Below are 26,782 nucleotides of genomic sequence, written 5' to 3' on the forward strand. Positions count from 1 at the left end.
GTCGTATTACCGAGGAAAAATAGAAATAAAATTCTATGGATACCGGTGACATCATAGTGACATTCTATTATACGCACGATTCTGTCAGTGAGTACTGTACACTGTACAGTATCGTACCGCTAAGTGTGAACGTGTGAACGTAAAACATTGACCAACTTGGTAAACAACAACGATCTCTTCCAGTCCATTCTCTCTCACACTGTACGCGTACTTAGTCTTCATTGAAAAAATAGTGGATTTAAAATTGGGTTACAAGTTGAATTAATTGCTGTTTCATAGTCGTCATCATTAATAACTAGGCTCAAAGTATATATTCACTTTGAGATAGAAGATCAATTAGATTGAAATTGGTCTACAATTGACAATTTTCACTACAATCCAACGCATACAACGATGGCTGACGTCAGTGAAATTAGTCCTCGCGATCAAGCAATGACTATCCAAGCTAAGAATCAGCAGCCTCCGGTAGTAACGCTGTTATCGAAATATCTCGATGGTGAATATCATCCATTAAAAGAGGATTTAAGGCAATTTATTCGCAACAATAAATTATTTAATATGGAGTAAGTCCAAAACCTTTTTATGTCTACTACCAACTTCATCTGACTAATTCATTCAATCATACGTACGCATAATTTACAGTAATGATATTTCTACGTATAGACGTTCTGTATAGTATAATATGGCATCCTACGCTACTATACTATAGTACTACTACTACCCCGCTAAAGGGGTCTTTGCAATCTCTTAACAAGTCTTCTTCAAGGTATAACCTATACAGTTATACTGTACTTGGTAACGTATGGCCAGTTAAAACCTATCGCTAATAATGAAATTTTAAAGTGAAAGTATGGACCAATTTTTAGTGCTTTTGTATACACATTATTCTACATCTTGTAATATTTACTTTATCGTTATAAAACATCGATCGAATAAGTTAGCAAGTACATACAGTACTTCACTCGTATACTGTACCTTCAATATACCTAAATGCGCGTACACCCATAATATACAATGACTATATCGCGCTTGAAATAGCGTCATCAATAATAATAATCTTTCGTATATTGCAGATACAGCAATTTAAACCTGCAGGAACAACGATATCTTGCCCACGAAAGAGCTAAAGCAATACTCAGGCATCCTAAATGTAAAAATCAACTTGATGAACAGGTACCAACATACTAGTAGAAGAACCATATTACTAAGCATTCCGTTTCCATGTACTTAATTAATTAGTAAAGTCCGGATTTACTCTAAATGAAGAAGCTTCTATACTGTAGTGAACATTTGTTATAATATCACACAGAATAGAAAGTCATGGTACTGTATTACTATATTTCTTGAATACTTATGTCATCAATATGATACGATATTTCCTCGTAGGTTAGAGGCAGTCTGGATTTTATGAAGAAAAATTTAATACTGGGTGAAGTATTTGCCTTTGTCGACCCTTCGACTAATGTCAAGGTATTAAACGGTGATTTTTATTAGTTCTATATTTATTTATCATAGCTTTGATCTTTACAGAATAACAGTATTCACCATAAAAGTATGATAAGAAAACTACGATATACTAGCAATGATAATGCTTGATTGATAAAGTAGTCGAACGGTATTGATTTCGTAAAGTACGCTAAAAAATTCACGTGATATTCGTTAACTTTTTAAGCTTGGTGTCATGGTGTTTCTTTTTGGAGGTGCTATTATCAACCTAGGTAGCGCGGCTCAAGTACAAAAGTGGCTCGGTCCTTTAAAGGTACATTAACATATCTTTGTGGCTAGGTCTTACCAACCGAATTTAAATTCCATTGGGTTACCTTACCTACATAGAATAGATGGAAATTATAATTCAGATTAAGCATATTGCTATACATTGTATATTTACATTATTATGGTATCTCTTTCGTAAATCCTATGATGATTCTAGTCGCTAACGGTACAATTGTACTTTAAGACCATATGTTGTAAAACACTGCAAATTTTAAATTCCTAGACTATCTTATTGATAATGCATTAATTAATAATAATCTCATTTCGCAAATGATGATAAGCAATTCTATATACAAATTAAGGTAACTATGCACACTAAATCTATTTTCGAAATCCTAACTTGCGTAGGACCTACAATATACTGGTATGTTTGCTATGACCGAACGTGGGCATGGCAGTAACGTCCGTTGTATAGAAACTGAAGCTACCTATAATATAGAGAATGAGGTAATTTTGACCTATACCATTATAATCAACTAGCTATGAATGTTGCATAACACATTTGCGTATGTCCATTTACGAAATTTCTTATCTATCTACTTTAACGTTGCTTTTATTAATAATGAACAATTTTAATGCAGGAATTTATCATCAATACACCGACAAGAAGCGCTCAGAAAATGTTTATTGGAAATGGATTACACGGAGAATATGCAATAGTTTTTGCTCAGCTGATACTTCATAATAAATCGAAAGGTTAATAATTTATCTTAAATCGTTATAATCGCAATGCGGCTATATAGTATGATTGCAAGGTAATAACTTCAAAATATCGTAAGGTCGAATAACTAAGTTTCAACTTTCATCAAGATATTGATATTGTCACCATTTCACTTTGTATTGCAAATTTGTTAGAAATGTTTGGTATACTTATTTTGCCACATCTTTGAAGTACGTTTGTATTTTGTCGAAAACTCTTTAGGTCCTCATGCATTCATTGTTCCCATTAGGAATGAGAATGGTCTATACCCGGGAGTAACTGTTGTTGATCTCGGATTGAAAGAAGGTTGTTACCAGAAACTTTTATCGTCAGCTATCCTGTTGCGTATTCGTATATATACAAGTTTTATGTTTACTTTCTTATTTACAATTTACAAATAATGAATTTATTAATGTACTATCAGCAAACCTCAATTGGCATATCTGTATTCTATTAAGTGCATCGATATGCTGCTGATTTTTTTATTTTAATCATGACGTAGCTAAAATGATATACCGAATATAAAGTCGTATAATTACATTCAAATACGATATTGCAAAGTGATAAGAAATATAACATGTTCCTGTAACTTATCAATATATCTAGGAATGAATGGCGTAGACAATTGTCTCCTTTCTTTTGATCACGTTCGGATTCCCCGAGAACATTTACTTAATAAGTAAATCCTATCTAGTTTAGATACTTTTGATGTTTGTCATTTTTGCTTTTAGTTTTTTATTGCGGAAGAATATATATATATATGTATTGATTGTAACTAATGATTAACCCCTTTTCGGCTTTGCTAATCAGATACGCTGATGTCCTTCCAAACGGTAGCTATGTCACTGATATCCTTAAAGATTCTACTCGTTTTAACATCATGTTAGCTGCTTTAATTGGTACTCGCTTAGCTGTTGCCAATCATTCTACTGCATGTATGAGTGTAAGTGTGAGATTGTATCTATTAGCTATTGATATGCCTAAACATAAGCATACAAAACTAAGAACTTTATATTTTATCGTTTGGTTTCGACATGGATTCGAACGCCATTATCTTACTTTCTTCAATTGATTAGACTGTACACCATGCTTACTTGATATTATATTACTTTGCAAGATAAAATTTTTTCATGTTAATTCAATAACTAGTTTGATAGATATTAAAATGTCAGTTATTCGAATTTTAGCTCTGTCAACTTAATGTAAAAATTGAAATAGGTAGCATTTCTAGATTTTATAAAATATCATAGCTAAATAGTATTTATTGTCACTGCACAGGTTGGATTAACAATTGCCATACGCTATGCTCATAGGTACAGTATTTATTTATAGATCGTAGTGATTACCAATTTAACTTCGTAAACCGTTATGATGTGACTAAATTTTATCTTGGTAAGCATAGTCGGCTGCAGTTTGGACCTAGCAATAAACAAGAAATGTCTATTATGTCCTATCAAACACACCAAATACGTTTGATGCCACTTCTTGCCAAGTACTTGTCATTGTACTTTACTGGCAGGTCTGTTCTTCTTTATGCTGATGCCAACTTTAACGTTCATTACGAAAATAGAAAAGATTTAATGTCATTTATTTTAGACAAGTCGCTTCCTTAGTCGATGATCATCAGACTAGTGGAGGTAGTATCGCTACGAATCGCGAAATTCAAGCACTTGCGTCTGGAATAAAAGCATATGCTTCTTGGGCTTGTGTTCAAACTATGCAAATTTGTCGCGAATGTACTGGAGGACAGGTTAAGAGAAGTAGTTAAGCTTAATATTTAATTTTGTACAAAAAGAGTACGCGTGCGGTAGATCAGTTGTAATGCAACAGTCGTATATACTATAATTAATATAGGGATATATGGCTGAGAATAGAATTGCCGGCCTGAAGGGTGACGTGGACGTTTTTGTAACCTATGAAGGCGATAATACTATATTGCTTCAGGTAATCAAACATGCAAGTTTCCGGCGTTTTGAATTTGCAGTGTTCTAAAATCTTAAATGCGCAAATTTTTCACTATTACAACACTTTAATGTAACAGTCGAATAGGTAATCTATAATACAGCAGTAAGAAGAAATTGTATGATCCAAAAATATCGTTATGCCATTTCCTCAATTTTTTTGTGGTAAATACTTTATATCAGCAAGTAGCCAAGGAACTCCTTGTCCAATATAGAAAAGAATATACGAAAGGCAAATTTTCCGGGATGTTATCATTCCTCACCAAAGCAATCGTTGTATCGCTCCAAACAAGGTTTTGAACATATTTTCTGAATTAAATTTTAGTATAGGACTGCTGTACAACTATATCATGGAATTAAAATTAATCTTGATATTTGTTTCATGCGTAAATGCAATTTACTGAAGTTTGTATCAAACTGTAGTTCCTTAATTCCACGGATGCATAGTATTACCAGCTATACATTTCAGACGAATGCTTTGGAGTTTAGGGAAGCAAGATTGTTACAGACATTAGCCTCTCGACTAGCGAATAAGGTTTTGAGCTTTTAATATCATGCTTTACAATTCATTACACTGTATACGATATCAACTAAATAGATTCTATCTTGAATCAATTCAGAGTTAATTAGTGCAATTATGATACTTTCTTAGGTACAGAAAAACGGCATGGACTCGTTCATGGCATGGAATGAATGTTTACATCATTTGAATGCGCTAGCTATGTCTCACGTTGAAAGGGGTATGCGTAGTTTGCATAATAATAATACAAAAATTTATTTCCTTTGATTATTTATCTGCATGCCATGTATTCAAGACATAATATGTCATAATTTTAGACCACGTGATAATGTTTAAGTAACAAAATGATTTAACGACGCATATACGTAGTGAACTTATTGTATATGTCTCAATGCTATTCCCACTGATATAATACGATCTTTTAATTTTAGTTTGTTACGAGCAGTTTGTAATAGCCGTAAAGCAATGTCCCTACCCTGGTCCACGATCCATACTTGCCAAGGTATTAAAGCGAGTTCTTAGATAATTTACGTGCCCCATTTACACTTAATCACGATACGAATTTGTCTGTCTAAGATGTAATTTGGTATATCTCTATCCATGAGTCAATTATGATATAATCTAACAAGCGTTTTATGTGATATTGATATAGTGTTGCAAGCTCTACGGACTAAACTGCATTTACAGTGATCGAGGGTGGTACTTAGAAGAATCTTTTATAAATGCTAAAATGGCAAAATGTATTAGAACTGAGGTAGAGAATACTATAAAAACCACATTTTATTACTGTTTTAATATATTTATTTCAGGATATAATCGTAGCTTGAGTGAACAATAAATGGCTCGTCTGCATAAATTATAAACAGTTATACACAGATACAGACGTTAATTTTATCATATTTCTCTACGCAACAAGGTATTGAAGCTATGTAAAGAAACTGCTGAATTTTCGTTGGAAATTGTAAATTCCTTAAGAATTCCTGATAACTGTATCCATGCACCTATCGCTGGCATCAGTCATGATAATACTTCTTGGCTTTTTGCTCCTGGTGCCGACAGCAATACGGACATAAGAATGAAATCGAAATTGTAGCATCGTGTAAAAGTTACAACGATCATTTCCAAAAAGTTGGATCATTACTTGCATAATTTACTGAGTTTTCTGATTAATTTATAATTCATTACATATTGTAAAATGTAACCTTTTATGCCAATTTCTTGAGTCATCCCAATAAGGTACAGCATGAAAATATATGCAGATTGAAGTGTAAAATTTAATATATTAAAGATCAAAAAAATTTATTATTAAATCAAATTTCACAGTCTTAATTGTAAGAAACTTTTAACCAGTTATCATGCAACATCAAACATTACTTTGATATATATTATCTTCGTTTGAAGGTATAACTAAACTTTGAGCATGTACGTGTATATTTAACTAATAACAAACCGTGATAACATACTCCGTATATTGGCGTACGAAACTTTCTCGTTATTATAATAATTCAGTATGACATGTTGATAAAATACATGTATGAATAGTATAAGAGTACTAACAATCGGGAAATAAGGAAATTCGATTAATTAATGTAGTATGATTATTCTATGATTGTAATATTACTCAGGATTTGCCATCTAACCGTCTATGAAAATGTACTAGTTTAATGTATACGTATTGTGATAATGAATATGTATTAAGATACGTTGTATAATTTTCTTGTATAGCTTTACCGTCTTGACTCAGTCGCTATATCCCTTGTAACGAATACATGATAGTAGATTAATCCCTTGCCGTGACTTCTTGTAATCATTATTATTATAACAAATTAATTGTCACGATTGCGAAGAGATATTATTTAATAACAATCATTATTGTTGATCGTACAGACAACTAACTATTAAGTTTAAACGATTCAATCATGTTAATAAACATTGTAATTTGCATAAGAATGGTAATTTTAATTCCGTGATCGGAAACAATTATAATTATCATTGTAGCCGTCAAGAATCAGTAACATTGAAATAATGTTTTAAGGGGCACATTAGAATTCATGTAGTAGGACTAAAGTAGTGTAATCAAATTTTCTGTCGTCACAATTAATCAAATAACTGACTCATTAGGTTATTGGAGGTAGTATTAATGAAATAATAGACCGCAATTATATAGCCACCGTTCTGAACTGACTAATGACGTATAGCATTTGTTGTCTATAGTCACTTTAAATAAAGTATCACGACACGGTACGGTGTCATACTTTATTCTTTTAAGTATATTCGCTTAATATTAGCAATAAAGACTTTATAACTAAATGAAGTGAAATATTAGCCAAAAAAGCTTAATATTGACAATACGTCGTCCTATGAAACTTAACAATAGATTGGATAGTTATAGTCGTAAAGATAGCTTATTAGATAGGTTCATTCATGTATGAAGAAGCCATACTACATGTAAAGCTTCCTGGCCTTGCATGCTAACCGTTATGCTAGAAATTTTTTACAGAACAACAAAAATATATTAATAGATTAATGAGCCGTTTATTTTAGTCATGCAGAAATTGCTCTATATTATTACTCCGGCAAACCGTGTATTCTACTGTATGGTCACGCAAATCGCTCAATTTATGTTTCTAGCTAAGCTACCGTTTATTTATAGTAGCTTATAATGCAGTAATATGCTTCAAGATGGAAGGTAGCACAAATTTAAGGAGGTTAAATTAATGCTAAATTACCGCAATAGCACTACGGTTTATCGAAGTGAATTTTTCATACCAAAGTTTCTTCTTTTAGTTCCAGATAACTAGAGATAGACGCAAGTTATCAGGTTGAATTTATCCTGAGCTAAAATTATACTCTTATACAAGTAAATGTTACAGTTTTTTAGCCTACTTTATTACATAAAGATAAAACCCTACCATGCAATCATATCATAATAACTTTGAGAAAGATCATGAACTAAAGGATAGACTAACATTTAGTTCAAAATTATTGTAGCTATTGACGGTTTTAACCTGTAAAATGTGACTGCGTACCGTTATTGCTACGATCGATCACATAAGTATATAGAATCTATAGATGTATAGAACTTAACATCTATCTATCGCAAAAGTCACCTCGTAATGTAAAGAAAAGTCGGGAACAATGTTGGAAACTGTATGGTAGAAATAAAAGCATGAATAGAGATAACTCGTTTGCATCTAAACTACTACTCTTGCATATAGAAGCAAGCAGATGTCAAAGTTTATGAATAGCATTGCAACCTATTTGAATATCACGATTTGATGATGTGACATTACATGTTAGCCGTAGATGTCGCCTTAAGCGTATGAACTTTACATTGAATAAAATTGATGATACAGAATTATTTTATTATCCAATCATAGCCCACAAGTTGAGAATATCTATTGACTTGGAATTGATTAAAGTGAATCAATCTAGTTAAATATATTACAAATATGTAATTGAAATAAGACAATGATATTGATATGGCATAATAACCTGAGGTGTGGCTACCAACTGATAAGGATAAAATTCAATAGATAGCCTGTTTTCTGATGCTAATTAATACATAACAACAGGTGCTAAGCAACAGACCGCATTTAAATAATATCCCTTTTCTTCGATTTATTGCGCACTTTTGTCAATAAATTATCATCATCTGAGATTGTTAATGCTATCTTCGACATCGTACGAAGGGACTAGGAACAATAATACTTTAAAATCAAGCATAATTGTTACTGAATTTTATCGCTAATAACCATCTATAGGTAAGTAAGAAATTCCTTTTATAACATTAATTTCTTATCAACTATAATAGTTAATCTAACTTTTAGTGGTTTGTTCTCGTTTTTACCCCTTGCTAAGCAGATTAATTGATTTTTCGCCTTCATAACTACAGTTAAGTAATAAACGCTGCATGGCATGGTAATGCTATAGTGTAGTATTATAGGGAGCGTTTTATATAACCTCTATATTGGCGTTTTTAATCACGGCTGCTTTTTTCAACTAAACTCTCGCAGTATCTTGATTCGATGAATAGGCTTAGTAAAATCAAGTTAGACTTAATAAAGTAATACGAATTCTCTTTTTATACATTATAAATATCTGCACATTGAATTTATAACCACTGCACACTGTATGATAATTTTTTAATCGACATTATAAACACTTCGTTATATGTAAGCACCGAAGTTGGTGTTTTATTACTGAAAGGTTAATTAGGATAGTTTACGGTAAGCATTCTTTACGTGCAATCATTTTTCTTTTATTTCATTCATTATTTTTCTTATTTCTTGAGTTGATTTTCTTACTTTATAATGTATTTTGCTTTGATAAGCTACCTTGAAGCTATCCATCCACGTCCGAAATGAGTAAGCACGTTTAATCAAACTTTTTCTTTTGGTAGGTTTTTTACTGCCGCAATCACGTTTATTGTATGCGTGCAGAGTGGTTGATCTTTAAACAAGCCTTTCGAACAAGCGTAACCATAAAATTAATCGACCTTATGCTGGAATTGTTTTAAGCGATCTTTTACTACTTGATATTGCGATCTCATCGCAGATAAACGATAGAAAAGCAGTTAAATTCGAAGACATTTAACAGCGCATTGCCCTATTTTAAAAAGTAAACAGCAGCGGTACTCCAGGTGATAACATTGGCCGCCCGCTGAAGTTAAGTGATACATCCTTAAGCACCAGCAAGACCAACCTTAATCGAAATTTGGGTTGTTACTACCCTTGATCATTGCTACGGTTTTCACTTTCTTATCCTATTACTATTGCTTGACAAGGAATTGTTATAACCTAAAAGCAGTTTTCTCGGACTAAAGGAAGAATTATTTTCTTATTTTTTCGGCAGCAATCGAGTTTTTTTGCTTTCTTATTTCCTGCCAGTTCCATGAGATTTTTTAGTTTAACTGACCACTTATAATCAAGACCTTGTTCTATAAAATTTCATTTAATAAGGATTAAATTAAAAAGAGATTATTAATCTACCACCAACTATCAAGTATAAACTTGAAACAGAGAATAAAGAAACAAGGAAGTTAGAACTCAGACAGTAAATAAGTTCAAAATGGCAGATCCCATGGACGTACTGAAACAATTAGATTCTGAATATAGCGAATCAAAGAATAAACTTATAATGCAATATTTAGCTGATCAAGAAGTTGAAGCAGAACGAACATTAGATCAACGAAAATCGCAAGATGGCAATGATAAAACCAAATTAAAGAATAGAATGCAAGTAAATAATGGACTCGATGCTTCCCATAAGACTATAGAGTTACACGAGGAAAATATCATTAATAGTAATAAAGAAAGTCCTCATCTTCCGGAATTGTCTCCGAATAAAATTAATGGCAAGCGTAAATCAATAACATCAAATAACACACCTGTAAATGGCCATAACGGAATTAACAACAGTAAAGATGAGAAGAATATCTTGCGTCAATCTAGTAGTTATCATGATCTACAGCAGTCAGTATTTTCCTATGATAATGAGCAACTTGCTTACCAGTATCATCCAACATCGTTGTCCTATGATCGGCGCTTAAGCACCGATGGTGTTCAGCTATCACTTCATGAAAGTTTAAACCGGAAAAGAAGCAGTTTAAATGGCCTCACTAGCAGTATTATTCATAACGGAAATCACAATCCAGCGTTGGATTACTTTCAACCAACAGGTTATAGACAGCGTGAAATTACTTCACCTACTGGCAGTAACCATCAAAATTCTTCAATGCAAAATCAAGGCAGCTTAGTCCGACGACCATGTAGTGTGTATCATTTACCACCGATTAATCACGATGATAATGCAAGTAATAATCATCAAAAAACAGTTAATTTACTGTAGGTCATAATGTTTATTGAATTAAGGGTGAAGAGTAATAAAATCAAGATACTTTTCCAAAGAAATATATATTGGCAAATTATTATTAATATTTGATTTCATCATGGCTTTATGCATTACTATAAAGTACAAATCATTCTGTTGAATATCGCATGTCCATATAAGTGATGTATGGCAGTCACGAAAGGCCATCAATAAATTCTATTAAACCAAACAATTTCGGTAATGAAAGGGATGAATGTTTAAGAAAAGATGATATTCAGTAAGAAAAGGTTGATATGGACGAAAGAGAAAATATTAATTCTATCCATTATATGATCCATTTTTTAGCTCACCTTTTGTACCAGCCTTTTCGGTCCAATAGCTACTAGAAGATTTCTACTTAATATGATACAGCTTAAATATCTGGTTCTAATCTAATACAGTATTTACTATGGGTAATATCATCTTGTAGATGATATTACAGTATCCTAGTAAATTCTAATATATCTATATTAATCATATTGCATAAATTTTATACTCATCTATGGAATACTACATAATAGTAATGGCAAAATCAGCTGCATAAGGTAAAATCGCTCATTTAAGTATACCAATTGCATTAATGCTCATTCCCGAATTGAACACATACGGGTGAACTTTCATCGATCATTCCTATGGATGCTTGTGCAATATCTAATAATGATTCGATATTGACAATGATTGTATCTATTTTCTGATTGGTTTTTTTACTTTAGCGCATATGATGAGGCTACCAGTATAACTAGTATACATACGTAATTAGTAAAATTCCAACGTAAATCTATAACACGATAATTATAAATAATTCATTCCTAGCAATGAGCCTATTTAGGGAGATTTATTTGTAAAAGTTTGCCAAGTTTAAAACTTTATAAAGCCTGAAATGGTCTCTCATGTATCGATGAATGAGATAAATATATCTTCATGCGTCTATCTATCTATCTATCTATATATATATATATATATATATATATATATACATATATATATTCATTAATACTTTCCTAAAAGGGTTTTGTGCGCACTATGCCATTGGTATGAGTTCTTTTTCATCCTTTTTCTACTACATACCGCATTTGTAAAGTTGGTATTTGATAAATACTGTCTTTTCTAATTATTTCGAAAATGTTGTAGCTATTTTAGCCTGATGGTCTTGGTGATTGTACAAAAGTAGCCTTTAAGTTGAAGCATTAACAGATAGTGTTAATCGTCGATTTTAAGTATTTGATTTTACTGGAAGTAAACGACAATTTATAAAGCTTTTAATGTAATATGAAAATCATGCTAATAATACAGTATAAAGGGAAATTTATCGTCTTAGAAATTCATTTAGTATGATCATAGTTGGGGATACGATCTTTATTTTTGAAATTCTTTCTCAAATTAATAATAATAAAAGTAAAGAAAATTTTTCTCTAGCTTTTTAGGCCATTTTGTACAGAATCAAATAGCAGTATTGTAAATCTCCTGCCTTAGTATCTTCCGGTGTTCATGCAGTAAATATCCGATGGTAGACTATGCAGTCAAGCTCGTACATTATGTCCGGGTAGTTCTCATAAATAATTCACTATATAAGATTTCAATTCCTTTCGTCTATTTATTAATTACACAATGTGGTCAATTCGTTACGATTAATATTTCGTGCGATAACTTAGACTTATCATTAAAATTATAATTACGTTGCGTTGTTAAATTATACATTAATAATTATAAGAAATCTTTATCGTACCCGAATAACATACGTGCATGAGCCTATATCATATTTGAAAGGGTATACTGTATTGATCTTTCATTCTGCAATAGCTCTAATTATTAACTCAACTATTAAAATCACGATGGTCGTAGTAACACGGTAGTAACCTAGAAATATTGTAGCTATCTAGGCAAAATATGAAATCATATTTCTAAGCAACAGATAGTAGTACAGTAGCAAGGTAGAGATGAATAAAAGTGTGAAAAGTTTAATCTTTTTAACTTTTCATTTAATTGACACTTTGACAGACAACCTGTTTAACATGGACATCGAGCCTGGAGTTCAATTTTGATGATGGGAAAAATAATTTATAATTATTGCGATCGCTTACTTTTCTATGCGAGTAATGTATATTTCGAATTTATTCGGAGGGTAGTTCTTCAACGCATACTGCACGTATATACAAACAGTTTTCCATTCCATATGTGTTTGTCCGCATAATCATGTGAGCATATGAATTATAAACTGACTTCAAGTTATCCTATTTCAGTAACTTTATACGACCAAATTTTGCGATTTGCAAGTCTAGTATGCAAGGCAAGGTATTACTCATTTTTTAGTCCTAGCATTAGGATTTCTATCCTATAGTACAATCTGCAAAGTAGAGGTAACATGATGGAGTAAAATTAATATAGACTAGTTGTTGGTATCCGTCTAGATTTGTACGTCTACTGTGCAAGATAAGGTATTATGCTCCTCTTTCTTTTAGTAGTCCTCTAGTGCTAGTATTAGAATTTCTATCGTTTAGTACTTTGCAAAGTAGAGGTAAGATGATGGAGTAAAGTTAATATGGACTAATTATTAATATGAGTATACTTCTACCCGTAGCAATATATATAATTGCTGTGGTTGCCTGACGTAATCTATAACTTTGTCCATAGATAGTGTTTCCTATTTACTCAAGATGATAATCATTGTATATATAAAAATAATGAATGTTGTAGCAATAATTTGGATAGCCTGGTTGCAGCTAGATAGTCCTTGGTAGTTCTAAGACGAACCTGGTTGATGCAATAAAGTAAAGTTGACAAGAAACTATAGTTCTACTACTGTTAATAACTATCAATTACTTATTTTGAAGATAATCATAACGATACACGAGTATAGGGAAGTAGAAACTGACTTGCCTTTTGATCACTATCTCTCATACTCTAAAACTCTATCAAAAGTCCCATTTTAAACTAAAATAGGATGGACATCAGGGACTTTTCATGATTATAGACTATATTAGAAGAGGAAATTCTCTCTTGAGAAGTCCCTAATGGACATTGAGCCCGTTAGTATGAAGTACGATGGGCCCAATCTACGATCCGGTCATACTGACTCATGTAATGAGTACAGCGCAGTACAAAATTGTGTTAACGTGACTACTGTCTGCGCTTCATAGTAGCGACTTAAGCGACCAGGTTGACTCCTAATACAGGGGTGCTAAGCCCATAGTGTTCCATAGAAGTGAGAGTGATGACAAGCTATGACCAATCAAGGGATTTTACTGTACAATACATGAGTAAAGAAAAGTAGAAACAGACTTACCTACGACCTCAATCCTCGATACTCTATCACTCCATCAAAATGCCATTCGAAAGCTAAGCCATAACCCTAATGTAGAACAACTCCTGCCAGATCGAAATTGCGCCAGATCATTTTCCATCTTAGCCTTGGACTACTATAGTATGCTGCAATGGCTGCAAAAGGGACTAATCGAGATCATAAGCGTAGAAATAATGATGTCCACAATCATAAAGATGGCAAGGAAAGAAGGTTTTATCGCTTAAGTCTTAGCACTATGAAGCAGTGGGCAGATCAGCTAGGCTTTGGAGAAGTGAATGATGAAGTTGCAGCATTGCTGTCGGAAGATGCTTCCTATCGTATACGCCATCTCATTCAGGTTGAACTTTCCCCCTCTTCATATTGACCATCCTGATTGGGCTTATTTCTTTACTTAGGATACCTATCAAGTATCAAATCCATGCTGTTTATAGTGATAAATACTGATAATGCAGTCGCTCTTAGCATGTATAGTATCATAATTAATTATCGATAAGAAAGGAGGGAATACTGTCCATGTGATTCAATTCAATTAATAGAGTGATAGTCTATTTCTAGGATATAATGGAATTCCAAGCCGAATGGAATCCATTGAATTAACTATATAGAAGCTTATGATATAGTCATATCATTTCAACAAGTCATCAGCATCGTCATCAACAGGAAGATGTGCTGGATGTTAGAAGACCATTTTCGTATTAGTGATCACGCTGGGCATTCTATAACTTACAAATGCGATTCATGATATCATGGCATCGTAAGAGTATTGCATATAGGGATACAGTAGTCGTAGTACGGTCGAGAAGTTATGAATAGAAACTGACTGGACTGCTTTGAACGATGTAGAATATATCCCTTGCCATATAACAGCAACATTCACCATCAGAAAGGTGTACTTGATGAAACGCATCATAATCATCAAGCATGGCATTCATCTTCAAAAATATTACCGTTATGATTGCTATTTCATAATAAAGGACTCATTATGGAGATGCTATACTGTAATATGTAGTTTACCTACTAAATGAATTATAGATAATCTCCAAATCTAATACCGACAACAAACTGAGCTATTGCAATCTCACAACGCCAAATATCACTCATCTTTTGTCTGTTGATATTATTCTAAATGAACTAAAATTTTTACTGCTTGCTATACTTGTAGAAGACAACATCAAATCTAACTATTGCAGTTGCTACCGAATTTTACAGTACAAGGTTTAAAAGTGATGATATTACGGATGATACAGTAATTGTATAGTTAGCGTTCACTATAATATCGATAATAGCTAATTTATTTCCAGGTGAAGTAATAACGCTTTCGTTTGATCTACAGTATAAGCGATAAAACCCATAGAATACGTTGTACGGTACAAAATATCGATGACCACCTCTTCCAATTTACTGTAGTCTTGACTGAATATATATATACAAAGTCAATTTACTTAATACTACTGAACAATCATCTACCTACTATATATACAGTTCTGGCTTAACAAAGTGGATATACTGCACAATTATAGTACCGTTACTGATTTACTTTGCGGGTAGATGTGTAGGATATACAAAATAAATCCGTCGTGTCAAATTACAAACATTAATATTTAGCCTTTCGTCTCTTCCCTAAAATTAGGTGGCTTCGGAAGTTATGATTCATTCTAAAAGAACGCGTATGATGACAGATGATGTCAATAAAGCTGCGAAATTATGTCGTTTAGAAGTAAATCCATACTTTGCCATTACATTATATGTGACGTTGTTACTTTTTTAACCTAATTTTTGGGCTTGAGCATATCGAGTCTGGATCAATATCAAGTCAATTAATAATTATCTATTTATGGTCTAAAATAGAGTATTTATGGAATCAATGGAACAGAAGCCGATCAGTTTAAATGTGTCACATTTAAAGATAGTAAAATATATTATTTGGACGATAAAGAAGTGAATTTACACAATTTAATCATGAATGACGAAATACCGAATGATCCTGGCCGAACGTCTGTACGAGGTAGATATTTGATTTTAAAAATTAAGAGATAAAAGATTGACGTAGTTTAACTAGTAACCTATTGAAAAAGTTGTTGCGTACCAAATTATATCAATACTGTTATAAGGCTATTCGTTTCTCTTTCAGCTCACTGGCTACCCATATCTGGTTCATTAAAACAAAATAGCATTAATTGGCAACAGTTGAACACAGTACGTTAAGTGTAACTTTTTAACTGATAAAATCTTGAAACGGAATTTTTAATACCTTAATAAAGAGTAACAATTTTAACCTTGCCATTTATTGTTGCTTTGTATACAAATTATTAGGCTAATAATACTTACCTTAAAGCAGTATTGCAAGGCTTAAAAAGTCAAGAACCGCAACTTGTTTTGGTATTCAAGCTCATATTTTGCTCTACGATCAGTAAACGATGCAGTATTTACATCAAGTGAAAACTTTAATACTTCTATCCATTAATTTCAGACCATCATGAATAATCTAAGAACCAATTCACACGTTACTGTTATTTTACCTTATGTACTGTACTACCTAATTTCATCGGTAAGTTAAATTTTTGATAGAAACTTCTTTAGATTTACAGTGTAGAATAACACATAATCTCTCGTAGGCACAATCACTAATATTTGTTATTTTATAGATAAAATCGCATACACATGTTGCTCGCTGTTTACAAAGTATACAATCAATTATTGAAAACAAATCTTTAACTCTACTCCCTTATGTAAGAAAGTTCTGGCTTATTAATAACTTAAATGTAGTAATTTAAGTAACAATTAATAGGTCGAAAATTTACAGGATTTACAACAGATTGTTCTATTTATATTATTTTGTGTTGATTAACTTTATTAATATGCTGGCTCTTTAAATAACAGCTTGTTCAATTAGTCTCCGTTTTAATGACATGTACTTTGGACGATCACCGCATGGCGAATTCATGGCATTTAAGAAATAAATCTGCAATGTTGCTAGCATTACTTGCTAGGTTTGTCAGATAAATAATCAAGTAGCTAAGACGTTGAGTTATGCAAACTACTTAAGCTAATTTTATTTCAGTAATACTGCAATACTACATTGACTAAAATATCTCTATTGTATAGGGAATATAAAAAATCATCACCGAACGTATGCAATAATATAACTAACAAATTGCGAGAGGTTCTAGCAAGCAACGACAAACCACGGTTTTCTCACTATGGAGCCATTGTAACATTGACTTATTTCGGGGGACAGGTTTAGTATTTTATGCAATTTTATTAGTATGTATTGTACTATTCTAGATGCGGTTTAACAAAAAATATTAATTAAGAGCATGGATACCTTTAATCCTTTAGATTAAGATACTGTTTACCTGAAAGAGTGAACTGATTACATACAATATCGATTTTATTAGGAATTGTGTATGACGCTACGTGCATATTTTTCGAGAAATTGGTATGTCTTGAATGAAATGCTGGAAAATTCTGCTGTTGAACTATCTATAAAATATGATATTCTACAGGTTAAGAGCGCCTTACAGGTAATATCAATCTAACTATATTCATCTGTTTGATTATAAAGAAATTATTACTAATAAAGTTAACATTTTCAAAATAGAACGCTGTTTGCGTCGTCATTAATGACATGGAAAAATATCTTCAAAATGAAGGAAATTTCAGTGTTGGTAATATTTATCACGAACTGTACAGCTATTGTGGAGATAGTTTAGCACCAGTAGCATCACACTCTTTAACCAATATGGAAAGCATTTCTTCTAAAAGTCATACAAATAGAATTTTCTGTCAATCTTGGCGTGAAAAAGTAAAAAGTTTTCAACCCAAAATTTTAGGGTTATGATGTACATGTACAGTAATTATATTGATTATACGTTTCTATTAAATTAAAGTAGGAAGGGTTCTCTTTTTCGTTGGTATATTAAGTTGTATATATTATGTATTAAATTTCTTCTGTTGCTAGACTAAACTTCCTAATATCTGTGCTTGTTGTCACTAGTTTCAATCAATTTTACGACCTCAACATACTGAAAGGAATGCGTTAAAACAATTATAATTTTATAATTATATAATTTAATATATAATAGTTAATGTAATTTTAAAGTTTATTAATTAATATATATGTTTTATGAAATAATATGTACAGTATATATATACAAGTATATACATATACGCGTATAACTGTTTCTACGTTTTACTCACTTCTTTCTATATACTACACCATGTAGCGTACTAAAGTACTTTGCGAATAGGTGATTTTCGTTAATGAAAGTTACAAATTTCAAATTCACTTCTATGTAATATCTGTACACAGTAGTATCAGATTAAGAAAGAACGGAAGTTTCCAGCTTTACTATTCTTTTCATTCGACACTGAAAATTGTGCTATAATTGAAATTGTTTTTCAGCTTTTCTGGTTGCTTTGTTACAATTAATAAAATTAAGGGGAAAGAACAGAAAACTGATCTTTCAAAACATTTTTGATGGATCAAACGAAGAGATGTAAGATCGGAAATACGCCCATAGTAAGGCTTAGAATACTATTTGTAATTTAAATCTAAACTCCCAATGAAAGTATTGCAAAAATTTTAAAAGTTACGACAAAATGTTACTTAAATCGATCCTACGATTTGATACATCGACTTTTCAAAGTAGATCTAAATTCAGTATTCTATCCAAGATACTACATATGAAAGTAAAGAGGTAATCTGGTCTTGACCTGTGGATATCTTAAGAGCTTTTACGTACAGTATATTATATTACTTTGTGCTCCAGTTGAAGGTATTGAAAACATTATTTCTTGAAGAATGGACTGATCTTAATCTATGATTAATTACAAATACGGTAGTCACTAGTCACCATTAAGGTATCGGATCAGATCCGACAGCTGTGGAGTTTAACGGAATTCCAACATTTATCAACATGACATGCATGATAATACACGTATGCTGCAGTTTTATTCATTCAATACTGCACAAAAACGCTTACAAAATAATTGTTATAATATTTCGTTACATTCTTCTAATCTACCGTAATCGCATGAATTAAGATATTTCACTTGATTTTAGCCCATATCGACTCATGTACATACAATAGAAAATTGATAATTTTCAAAAGTATTACATTATGGTCATAAATTTCGTTCATATGTTAAATGTAGAATAGCACCATGACAGGTGTACAACATTACTTTCCACCATGTTTACGTTTGTTGCGATTGCCTATACAGAAATTATCGATTTGAAAATTTTAATGTCTAAATTTCGAAACATTTTTAATATTCGATCTGATATACTATTGATCATTACAGCACGTCGTACCTGAACCCTTTCCAGATCTTCCTTGATTACCTTTATTCCCAGACCAGTTTTCATCATTCTGCGATTGTTGAACACGACGTCTATCTCGACTTTGTTCTCGCCAATCTGAAACGATCACTTATTAGTAAGATATCGCACTAGCAGATACTATCCATTTATATGATTAATCTCCTACAGAATACCTCTACCTTTATTTATCTGGTATCCATGCCTTTCATGTAAAATTTTCTCATTCGTATCGGCTAAGGCATATATCTATATAAGAATAAATGATTGCCAATACATGCTACTTAGTACTTCTACCAACGTGGTTAAATATGCTATCACATAAAATATTATATTCAGCTTACCTTATCGGCAATTTGAATAGCTAAGTTCTGTAATTTTGTTGGTTCACATTTATGCATCATTAAAGTTTCTGTCGGTTCATCCCATGATGCCTGGAAACCCAAATGATAATAATATAACACAACAGACACATTAAATATATTAAAAGTAATATAAACTGACCTGCAATTCGTCATTCATAATCATTTTACTGATAGTTCTGTAAACATCGGAAGATTCCATTCCGAACATTTCTGACAAGCTACTTAGGCTATTATCAAAAATAAAGAAAATTAGGTATTACTTCCGTTTATATCGACGCAACATTTGTAACATGATTTACCTTAGTGAACTATAAACTCCACCGTACGTAAATAAGTAAGTTCGAAGGCTCTCTTCACGGATCTTCCTAAAAAATTGAAATATTGAGACTGTTAGTGAAATCGTACATTCCATTTGAAATAAGAGGATAAAACATACTTTAGTAGCATCGCCTTAACAGTTTCAGGCTCCGTGAAAAGGTCCCAAACCTATAAATGATGTATAGATGGTAAAATAACTTGAGCAAAATAGTACTTTAAAATTCCTTAATAGCAATATATTTATGTTTCGCTAGTATGAACCTTAATTCTTAAGATATAATCACTACATGCTTTCCAATCACCAGTTCTCATAGCATGGGCGGCTGCTATTACTTGTTCTCTCATATTTTCTGGTGGTCCTATTATTATAAACACGATTTCATGTTAGCAAATAAATTATTGTGTTACAAAGCAGAAAAAGTAACGCAACTAATTCCCAAGTATAATTACCAACCGACAAGTGTCTGACGTTCGCTATTCCTTAGCTGAAAGTGAAAATTTTTGCTTATAAGCCTGCGGCGGTTATACTCATGAGCTGTAAATACAAGAGCACATTCGTGTTTCCACGTTATTATTTAGTATAATTACATAGTTATATCTAAATAGGCAGTATTACTAACCAGCCATATAAGGAATTTCCAGGAGCATAGCTGACGTAAGATAACAACATTCTATTAACTCTGTATTTATGTGCATATGAAATGGTATCTGGAAATAGAAGAAACTACCATGAGAACCTGCAATAGAGTGTCTAAATCCATTGATTATAAGTGTAATTAAGGTACCTGTCGTTGGCGCTCGAGCTTTTCTTGGTCTTTCGTTTTATCCGATTGACGTTGAGAAAAACCCTTTTCATGTGATTATAATTTTACAGTTAAAAAGGAACACCAGTACTTGGGTATTTACATATATATAATAAGCTAACCTGTGCCAATAACTCTCGAACACGATTTGTGACTTGTAACTCAACTAAACAGTTGTGAGCATTTTTAATAATTCCATGACGAAAAGCACACAAACCCAACTGTACCATAGTGCGATTATATAATACTTGCGTAGGTATATCTGAAAATTGAATTGATTCTTGCAAGTGTGACATTAGCATAAGATCTCTAGCATCAGTCCAACGATCATGTATGGCATGATGATACGTTTGACAAAGCATGGCTCGAGTACGAATTCTTTCTGTTTGATCTCTTTTGTAAATGTAGTTACATAGTCGTGCCATTTCTTCTTTAGAATTATTCGTGCCTTCCTCTTCTTCTTTGGGTTCACTTTTTTCTTCATCATCGTCATTATTTTCGCTCTTGGACGTTGTCTTGGCCAGTAAAGTATCATACTGCAAAGAAATTTATTTTAAACCGGTGACATATTAAATATTAATGAAATATGGTATCTATAGTAGTTTAGAATAATAGGCCATACTAACGTACCTTATAATACATATGCTCAATTCTTCGTAAATAGACTTTGCAAGTATCAGACGCAGGAAAGTTATTTTTCTCTACTAATTTCTGAGTTCTCTTAATAATTGCTGTAACGATACTTTCATCCTTCAATCTGCCAGAATTTTGTAATCAATCATTTATGGACAGTTAAGTAGGAATTTTTTTATCTTTACTACCCTTTACTGTCTATAAAGTAAGTTTAAATTGACGAAAAGCAAATATACCTCTGAACATATTCCAGAGAGTGTGCATCACATGATTGTAAAATCTTAGTAAATTCATCGTCCATTCTTTCCACCAAGGTAACTACACATCCTCGTACTTGGTATGGAAGATTCGGATCCTACATCAAATCATAAAGATTTAGATTTATTGCCCTTGAATAGGACAAGGCAACAATATAGAATCAGTCAGTTACGTACAATAATATTTTCAGATTCCTCTGGTATATTCATGCCAGTAGTAATCTCAGGATGATCTAACAGCATATCCACCAAAGTGACTATGAATTCGGTACACCTAATTATAAAAAAATATCAAGTAAGATAATCTATCTAAAACTTTTATCGAATATCGCATGCGGAGAACTAACATCTTCCAGTACTCTTGCTTCATGCTATTTACGAGGACAGCAACAGCACTATCGTAAATTGCTGATATCAATCCAACAAGTATCTTTACAGAGAGGGCAGTAGCTGCAAGAAAACGTAATCATAAATAAAGCAAATTCATCATCGTAAGATAGATGCTGGAACGTATAAGAAAGATGCTTACATAAATTTTCGCGCGATGTGATCTGTAATAATTCCTTGAAGGTGTTGATAACTTCACGACGATCCGTAGACTATAAAGTAGATTGGTAAGATAATAAATTGTTTTTATTCCAATCAACAATAGGGTTTCCGATCGCAAGAAATTTGATCAAATTTTTCTTTACCTTTTTCCCTCGGACAGCTACAATCTCCTGAACTTTAACCAGTACCGATTCATTTGTAATTTCTGCATCTTTTCCAAATAAGGCCTTGTCGGGAGATTTATCTTTTGATACTTTTGCTTCTTCCGCCGATAATTCGTTATCATCTTTCGGAGCTACTTGCTTCGATCCTTTTCCTTTCCTTCTTTTGCTATCTCTTGCTACGGTTCCGGCGGTGCTAACATTCAGAATAGTCGTTATAAGGTGAGTAATCATAAGAAATGGATAGGCAGTATCATTAGAGTATCGTCAACATCGCTACTATTACATAGAATTGCGCTTGTGAAATAGAAAGTGATCGCACTGACTATATTAACAAGCATTTATATATCGTATCGTATTAGCAAATTATATTTTGTCAATCAGAGTATAATTTACATTGACGTAGATTAACGACGAGGATAGCAGTAATTGATTCGAACAAGATTGAATTACTAAATGACTTATAGAGCGAAGGGTAATAACTAGAAGATGTCATCAATTAATCTCAATATTTTAACCGTTAATAATTAAATAAACTTACGACTTTAAGAAAATGCTAGGGCCTGTCGCCTTTGAACCACCACCACCTTCTTTATCAGACCCATCATCTTCATCTTCAGAAGCACTCCAGTCATCGCCATCACTCTCGCTTTCACTGCTGCCAGATTTCAAAAATTGGCTGCGACCAGTCGTATTTTCTGGCTTTTTTGTAAAGTCCATAACATCTCCATCATCCATATCTTCATCACTTTCATCTTCCTCTTCACCTGAAGTAATTATGTCCGTGAAGGTAAAAGAATGCCATTTAGTGTCTCTTTACATCAGTGAAGATGAAATAGTAATGCAAGCACTTAGTTTTTATTGTATATAGGGCTATATACCTGATACATTTGAATCTTCATCCACGTCGGGATTCTAAAACATTATTAAAGTAATAAGTATCTTTTAACTTTTAACGACATGTAAGTATAATATTGAGTTACTACAACGCTATAGGGGTTACCTCTCGATACGCAGCCATATCATTTTCAAAGTCGCGAACATACTTCTTCATTTTTTGACGCAATGCACCTAAAGCCTATGAATTACAATAAGTATTACTTGCGTTAGTAATATTATTTTATGCCATATCGTAGCAAAATCTTCTGTATGAGATGTTATCTACTGCTGGTATCGAAGAGATTTTCTTTACCTTTGCATTGATTTTACTTAGCTTTTTCTTAGTATCTTTATCATCCCATATCTATTTGAATATTAATAGCAACAGTAGCGATTTTAACAAGCACCATGGAATTCCCAGTTATCATTACAAAGTCAATGACGTTATTATCTTTTGCACTTTTTCATATAGCAATCTGTGATGTAGTTACCTCTTTAATATAGTCTTCCAATTCTACTAAGTACTTAACATAGAATTTAGGGATACCCGTTTTATCAATGATGTTCTTTGCCTTCTGATAGATTTTCCCAAGGAGTTCAAAATCTGTATGATTGAAAAGTTTAAAGTTTTATATTATTAGACAAAAAGTGATAAAGATAGCACGATGCGAACATGATAGTTAACCATAGAATAATCAACGAGAATTTATTTTAATGGTACAGTACAGTTAAATCTTTTTTATCTTGCCTGATAGCACTTTGGCAATGTCGTTAATTTTCTTATGGTTTTTAAGAGCTCTGATGGCATCTTTTAATTCATCAAATCTGTCGATATAAATTTTAGACTCGATATAACATTTTGACCGTATAAACAAAATAAAAAGTGCGCATTTCCCGATTGCTGTACAGGACTGAAAAATGCAACACCAGACATTGCATATCCTCTATCAGTCGTTAATAGGATCGATATCACGGAAGCACATAATACTACCACATTTCAGTAAGGTACTTTTTGTTATAGTATTCATTCATAAAAGCATACAGTATTATGAAAAAGATGTTTCTGATATATTTATAATTAATTACACTATCAACCTAGCTGTATCTGCTAATTACTGTTTTAATTTTAAAAGTCGATTCTACTACCATTCAATTCTATCTGTAATGTATTATCGCAAATATGCATAGCAATATGCCTAAATGTTGACCCATGATTATATGCAAAAGTAAAACACGAGCAGATTCTACGGTGTATCTTAGGTAAGATTATCTTACTAAAAGCGTGTAGCAAACAATCACAGTCATATCCCAACCGTTTATCCTTATGGCTTTTAACCACTCTTTTGACATCATCTTCATCATCGCTCTGGGCAAATAAGCTATAATAGGTCAAAAATTGAATCCAATATTAGCTACCATGTTTCTAGTAGTGTGTATTACCAGTTTTGAAAGAAATTAAAATAAGATTATCCATACAGTACAATCCATTGCTGATGTTTTAATTACTATTGTCGACATTGTACAATTGCTATCAAGTATTTTTTGTGCTGTAGTTTGATTCAGATTAGGACTACTTGGTCTAGAAAGGACGCCAATATGTGATATATTGAAGACGTTTTCGATTGAACTATTGGATGTATGGTAGTTGTCATCCATTGATTGGTAAGTCACTACTTCAAGATGTCCTCTATACGGATGAGATATGCAAATTGAATCTTGTAGCGGGCAGCTATTCTATCCTCAGAAGAGCCGTGGTGTAGCGAACTCATTGAAAATGGCAGGTGACAAATCATTGGATATGATTTAGGCAAATACAACACCTAATAGTCACGTTTTGTGGAAGTATTATGTCAATGTTCATCCAGTCTACTAGCAAGTGCCAATACGAGTGAACAAAGATGGAACTTAACAAGTTTTAATAGGACTATGATGATGATTTGGCCACTTGTGCGGCTAGAAAAGGCATCGAATGAGAAATACAAAGACACTGAAGGAAGCCACTAGGCAATGTATGACTTGAAGGAAAATGAGCAGATATCAAGTGTTTCAATTACTATATTAAGAACAAACTTGGTTGTAATTCGTTGTGGTGCTTGTTCCTCTTCTGATGATGTGGATTCAGAGTCAGAATCTGAACCACCAAAGAAACGAGACATGTTTGATCGATTTAACGTTAATGGAGAGCTGCAAATCGACCCAGAACTTGGCAAGTTGGGATAGGAAAAACGTAGTCCGACAACGTGAAAATTTTACACATGCGTATAAGTATTTCTCAGTCCCACGGCGGACCGTCGAGGTTCCGGTACCTGTAAGCCGTACAGTACGTACTATACTACTGTACTGTATGTACTGTAGAAGCATTTTCCTTGATGGAGTCTGAAGCCTTTCCGATCGGTAGTACTGTACTGTACACTGTACACTGTACACTGTACAGGATACTGTACTGTATCCCATTCAGTAGTACAGCGTACTATACTACACTTCGTTCAGTTCATCCCAGCGTATTGTACAGTATTGGAGTGGACAGGAGGGGCTGGTTTGCAACACTGCCCGCACGTGGCGCATGCTACTGCGTAATGCACAGTGCGCACTGTACAGTGTACAGTGTACAGTACAGTACAGTCGTGATGGCTGTAGTGTACTGTACACTATCCATCTTTGACTGTGCTGTAGATTTCCAGTAGTAACAGTATCGTATACTGTACACTGTACACTACTGGATCCCATAGACAGTACACTGAGTACAGTATAGTAGTAACAGTACTGTACCTTCTGCAAGGGTGAAGTTGTCAATTTAAACTGACTGATTCTACAGAATGCAATCGGTCTGATTTGATAAATAAAAATACTCGTTGATTTTGAAGTGATTGAAATACCAAGATACTTGTGAGCGGCACTACAGTTGGAGTTCATTACGAGTTAAGAGCGCCATGACATGTACTCGACTATACCATCGTCTTTGAGGACCGCTGGCCCGATTTGGACCGGACCAGACCATACCGTGCAAAACGGTACACTTATACTGTACTGTACAGTAATGTACTGTAGAGTAGAGTACTGTACGGTACTGTACTGTACAGTACAGTACAAACCAAACTCGCTACAGTACAGTACAGTACTTTCAGGGGGTGACCCCAGAGTACTGTACTGTACTGTACAGTGTACAGTACAGTACAGTACGGTACAAACCAAACTCGCTACAGTACGGTTTGTAAAGAGTGTACTGTACTGTACTGTACGGTACTGAAGAGAAAAGACACGGACAGCAGCAGCAGCGCTAAACGCCCCGTACAAAAATGTGCTCCTTGGAGTCTGGAAAGGGTCTCTACTGCGCATGATCTCTTCCAAGGGCGCTCAGTCACCAGTAC

At 33.1% G+C, this 26,782-nt stretch overlaps 4 protein-coding genes across 4 annotated transcripts; 3 read left to right on the forward strand and 1 right to left on the reverse strand.

Moving 5' to 3' along the window:
- Positions 1 to 393: 393 nt before the first annotated feature.
- TRIADDRAFT_57233 (uncharacterized protein) lies at positions 394 to 5,781 on the forward strand (the record flags this gene model as incomplete). Its single annotated transcript, XM_002113226.1, has 16 exons — positions 394 to 563; positions 1,074 to 1,173; positions 1,387 to 1,470; positions 1,673 to 1,759; positions 2,122 to 2,220; positions 2,355 to 2,469; positions 2,696 to 2,779; positions 3,080 to 3,152; positions 3,284 to 3,416; positions 3,752 to 3,786; positions 4,070 to 4,223; positions 4,328 to 4,417; positions 5,087 to 5,174; positions 5,386 to 5,456; positions 5,607 to 5,708; positions 5,764 to 5,781. The coding sequence occupies 16 exons, from the start codon at positions 394 to 396 to the stop codon at positions 5,779 to 5,781; spliced, it is 1,503 nt and encodes a 500-aa protein (XP_002113262.1).
- Positions 5,782 to 10,024: 4,243 nt separating this feature from the next.
- On the forward strand, positions 10,025 to 10,804 carry TRIADDRAFT_57234 (uncharacterized protein; the record flags this gene model as incomplete). The annotated part of the gene is made up of 1 exon (XM_002113227.1): positions 10,025 to 10,804. The coding sequence occupies one exon, from the start codon at positions 10,025 to 10,027 to the stop codon at positions 10,802 to 10,804; it is 780 nt and encodes a 259-aa protein (XP_002113263.1).
- A 3,452-nt stretch (positions 10,805 to 14,256) lies between these two features.
- TRIADDRAFT_57235 (uncharacterized protein) lies at positions 14,257 to 17,967 on the forward strand (the record flags this gene model as incomplete). Its single annotated transcript, XM_002113228.1, has 11 exons — positions 14,257 to 14,463; positions 15,757 to 15,843; positions 15,975 to 16,131; positions 16,258 to 16,322; positions 16,440 to 16,505; positions 16,597 to 16,674; positions 16,772 to 16,855; positions 17,007 to 17,116; positions 17,232 to 17,364; positions 17,525 to 17,650; positions 17,728 to 17,967. The coding sequence occupies 11 exons, from the start codon at positions 14,257 to 14,259 to the stop codon at positions 17,965 to 17,967; spliced, it is 1,353 nt and encodes a 450-aa protein (XP_002113264.1).
- A 1,342-nt stretch (positions 17,968 to 19,309) lies between these two features.
- TRIADDRAFT_57236 (uncharacterized protein) lies at positions 19,310 to 25,570 on the reverse strand (the record flags this gene model as incomplete). The annotated part of the gene is made up of 25 exons (XM_002113586.1): positions 19,310 to 19,344; positions 19,444 to 19,560; positions 19,626 to 19,698; positions 19,794 to 19,883; positions 19,954 to 20,041; positions 20,114 to 20,179; positions 20,251 to 20,300; positions 20,394 to 20,491; positions 20,587 to 20,667; positions 20,753 to 20,840; positions 20,918 to 20,980; positions 21,058 to 21,471; positions 21,566 to 21,692; positions 21,805 to 21,923; positions 22,003 to 22,099; positions 22,173 to 22,275; positions 22,355 to 22,424; positions 22,518 to 22,731; positions 23,077 to 23,302; positions 23,417 to 23,450; positions 23,539 to 23,613; positions 23,728 to 23,778; positions 23,906 to 24,018; positions 24,690 to 24,793; positions 25,485 to 25,570. 25 exons carry the CDS (start codon positions 25,568 to 25,570, stop codon positions 19,310 to 19,312), a joined length of 2,682 nt encoding a protein of 893 aa, XP_002113622.1.
- Positions 25,571 to 26,782: the final 1,212 nt, after the last annotated feature.

The sequence above is a fragment of the Trichoplax adhaerens genome, genomic scaffold, assembly GCF_000150275.1.
Source record: "Trichoplax adhaerens TRIADscaffold_6 genomic scaffold, whole genome shotgun sequence".
In the NCBI taxonomy this organism is placed as follows: domain Eukaryota; kingdom Metazoa; phylum Placozoa; class Uniplacotomia; order Trichoplacea; family Trichoplacidae; genus Trichoplax; species Trichoplax adhaerens.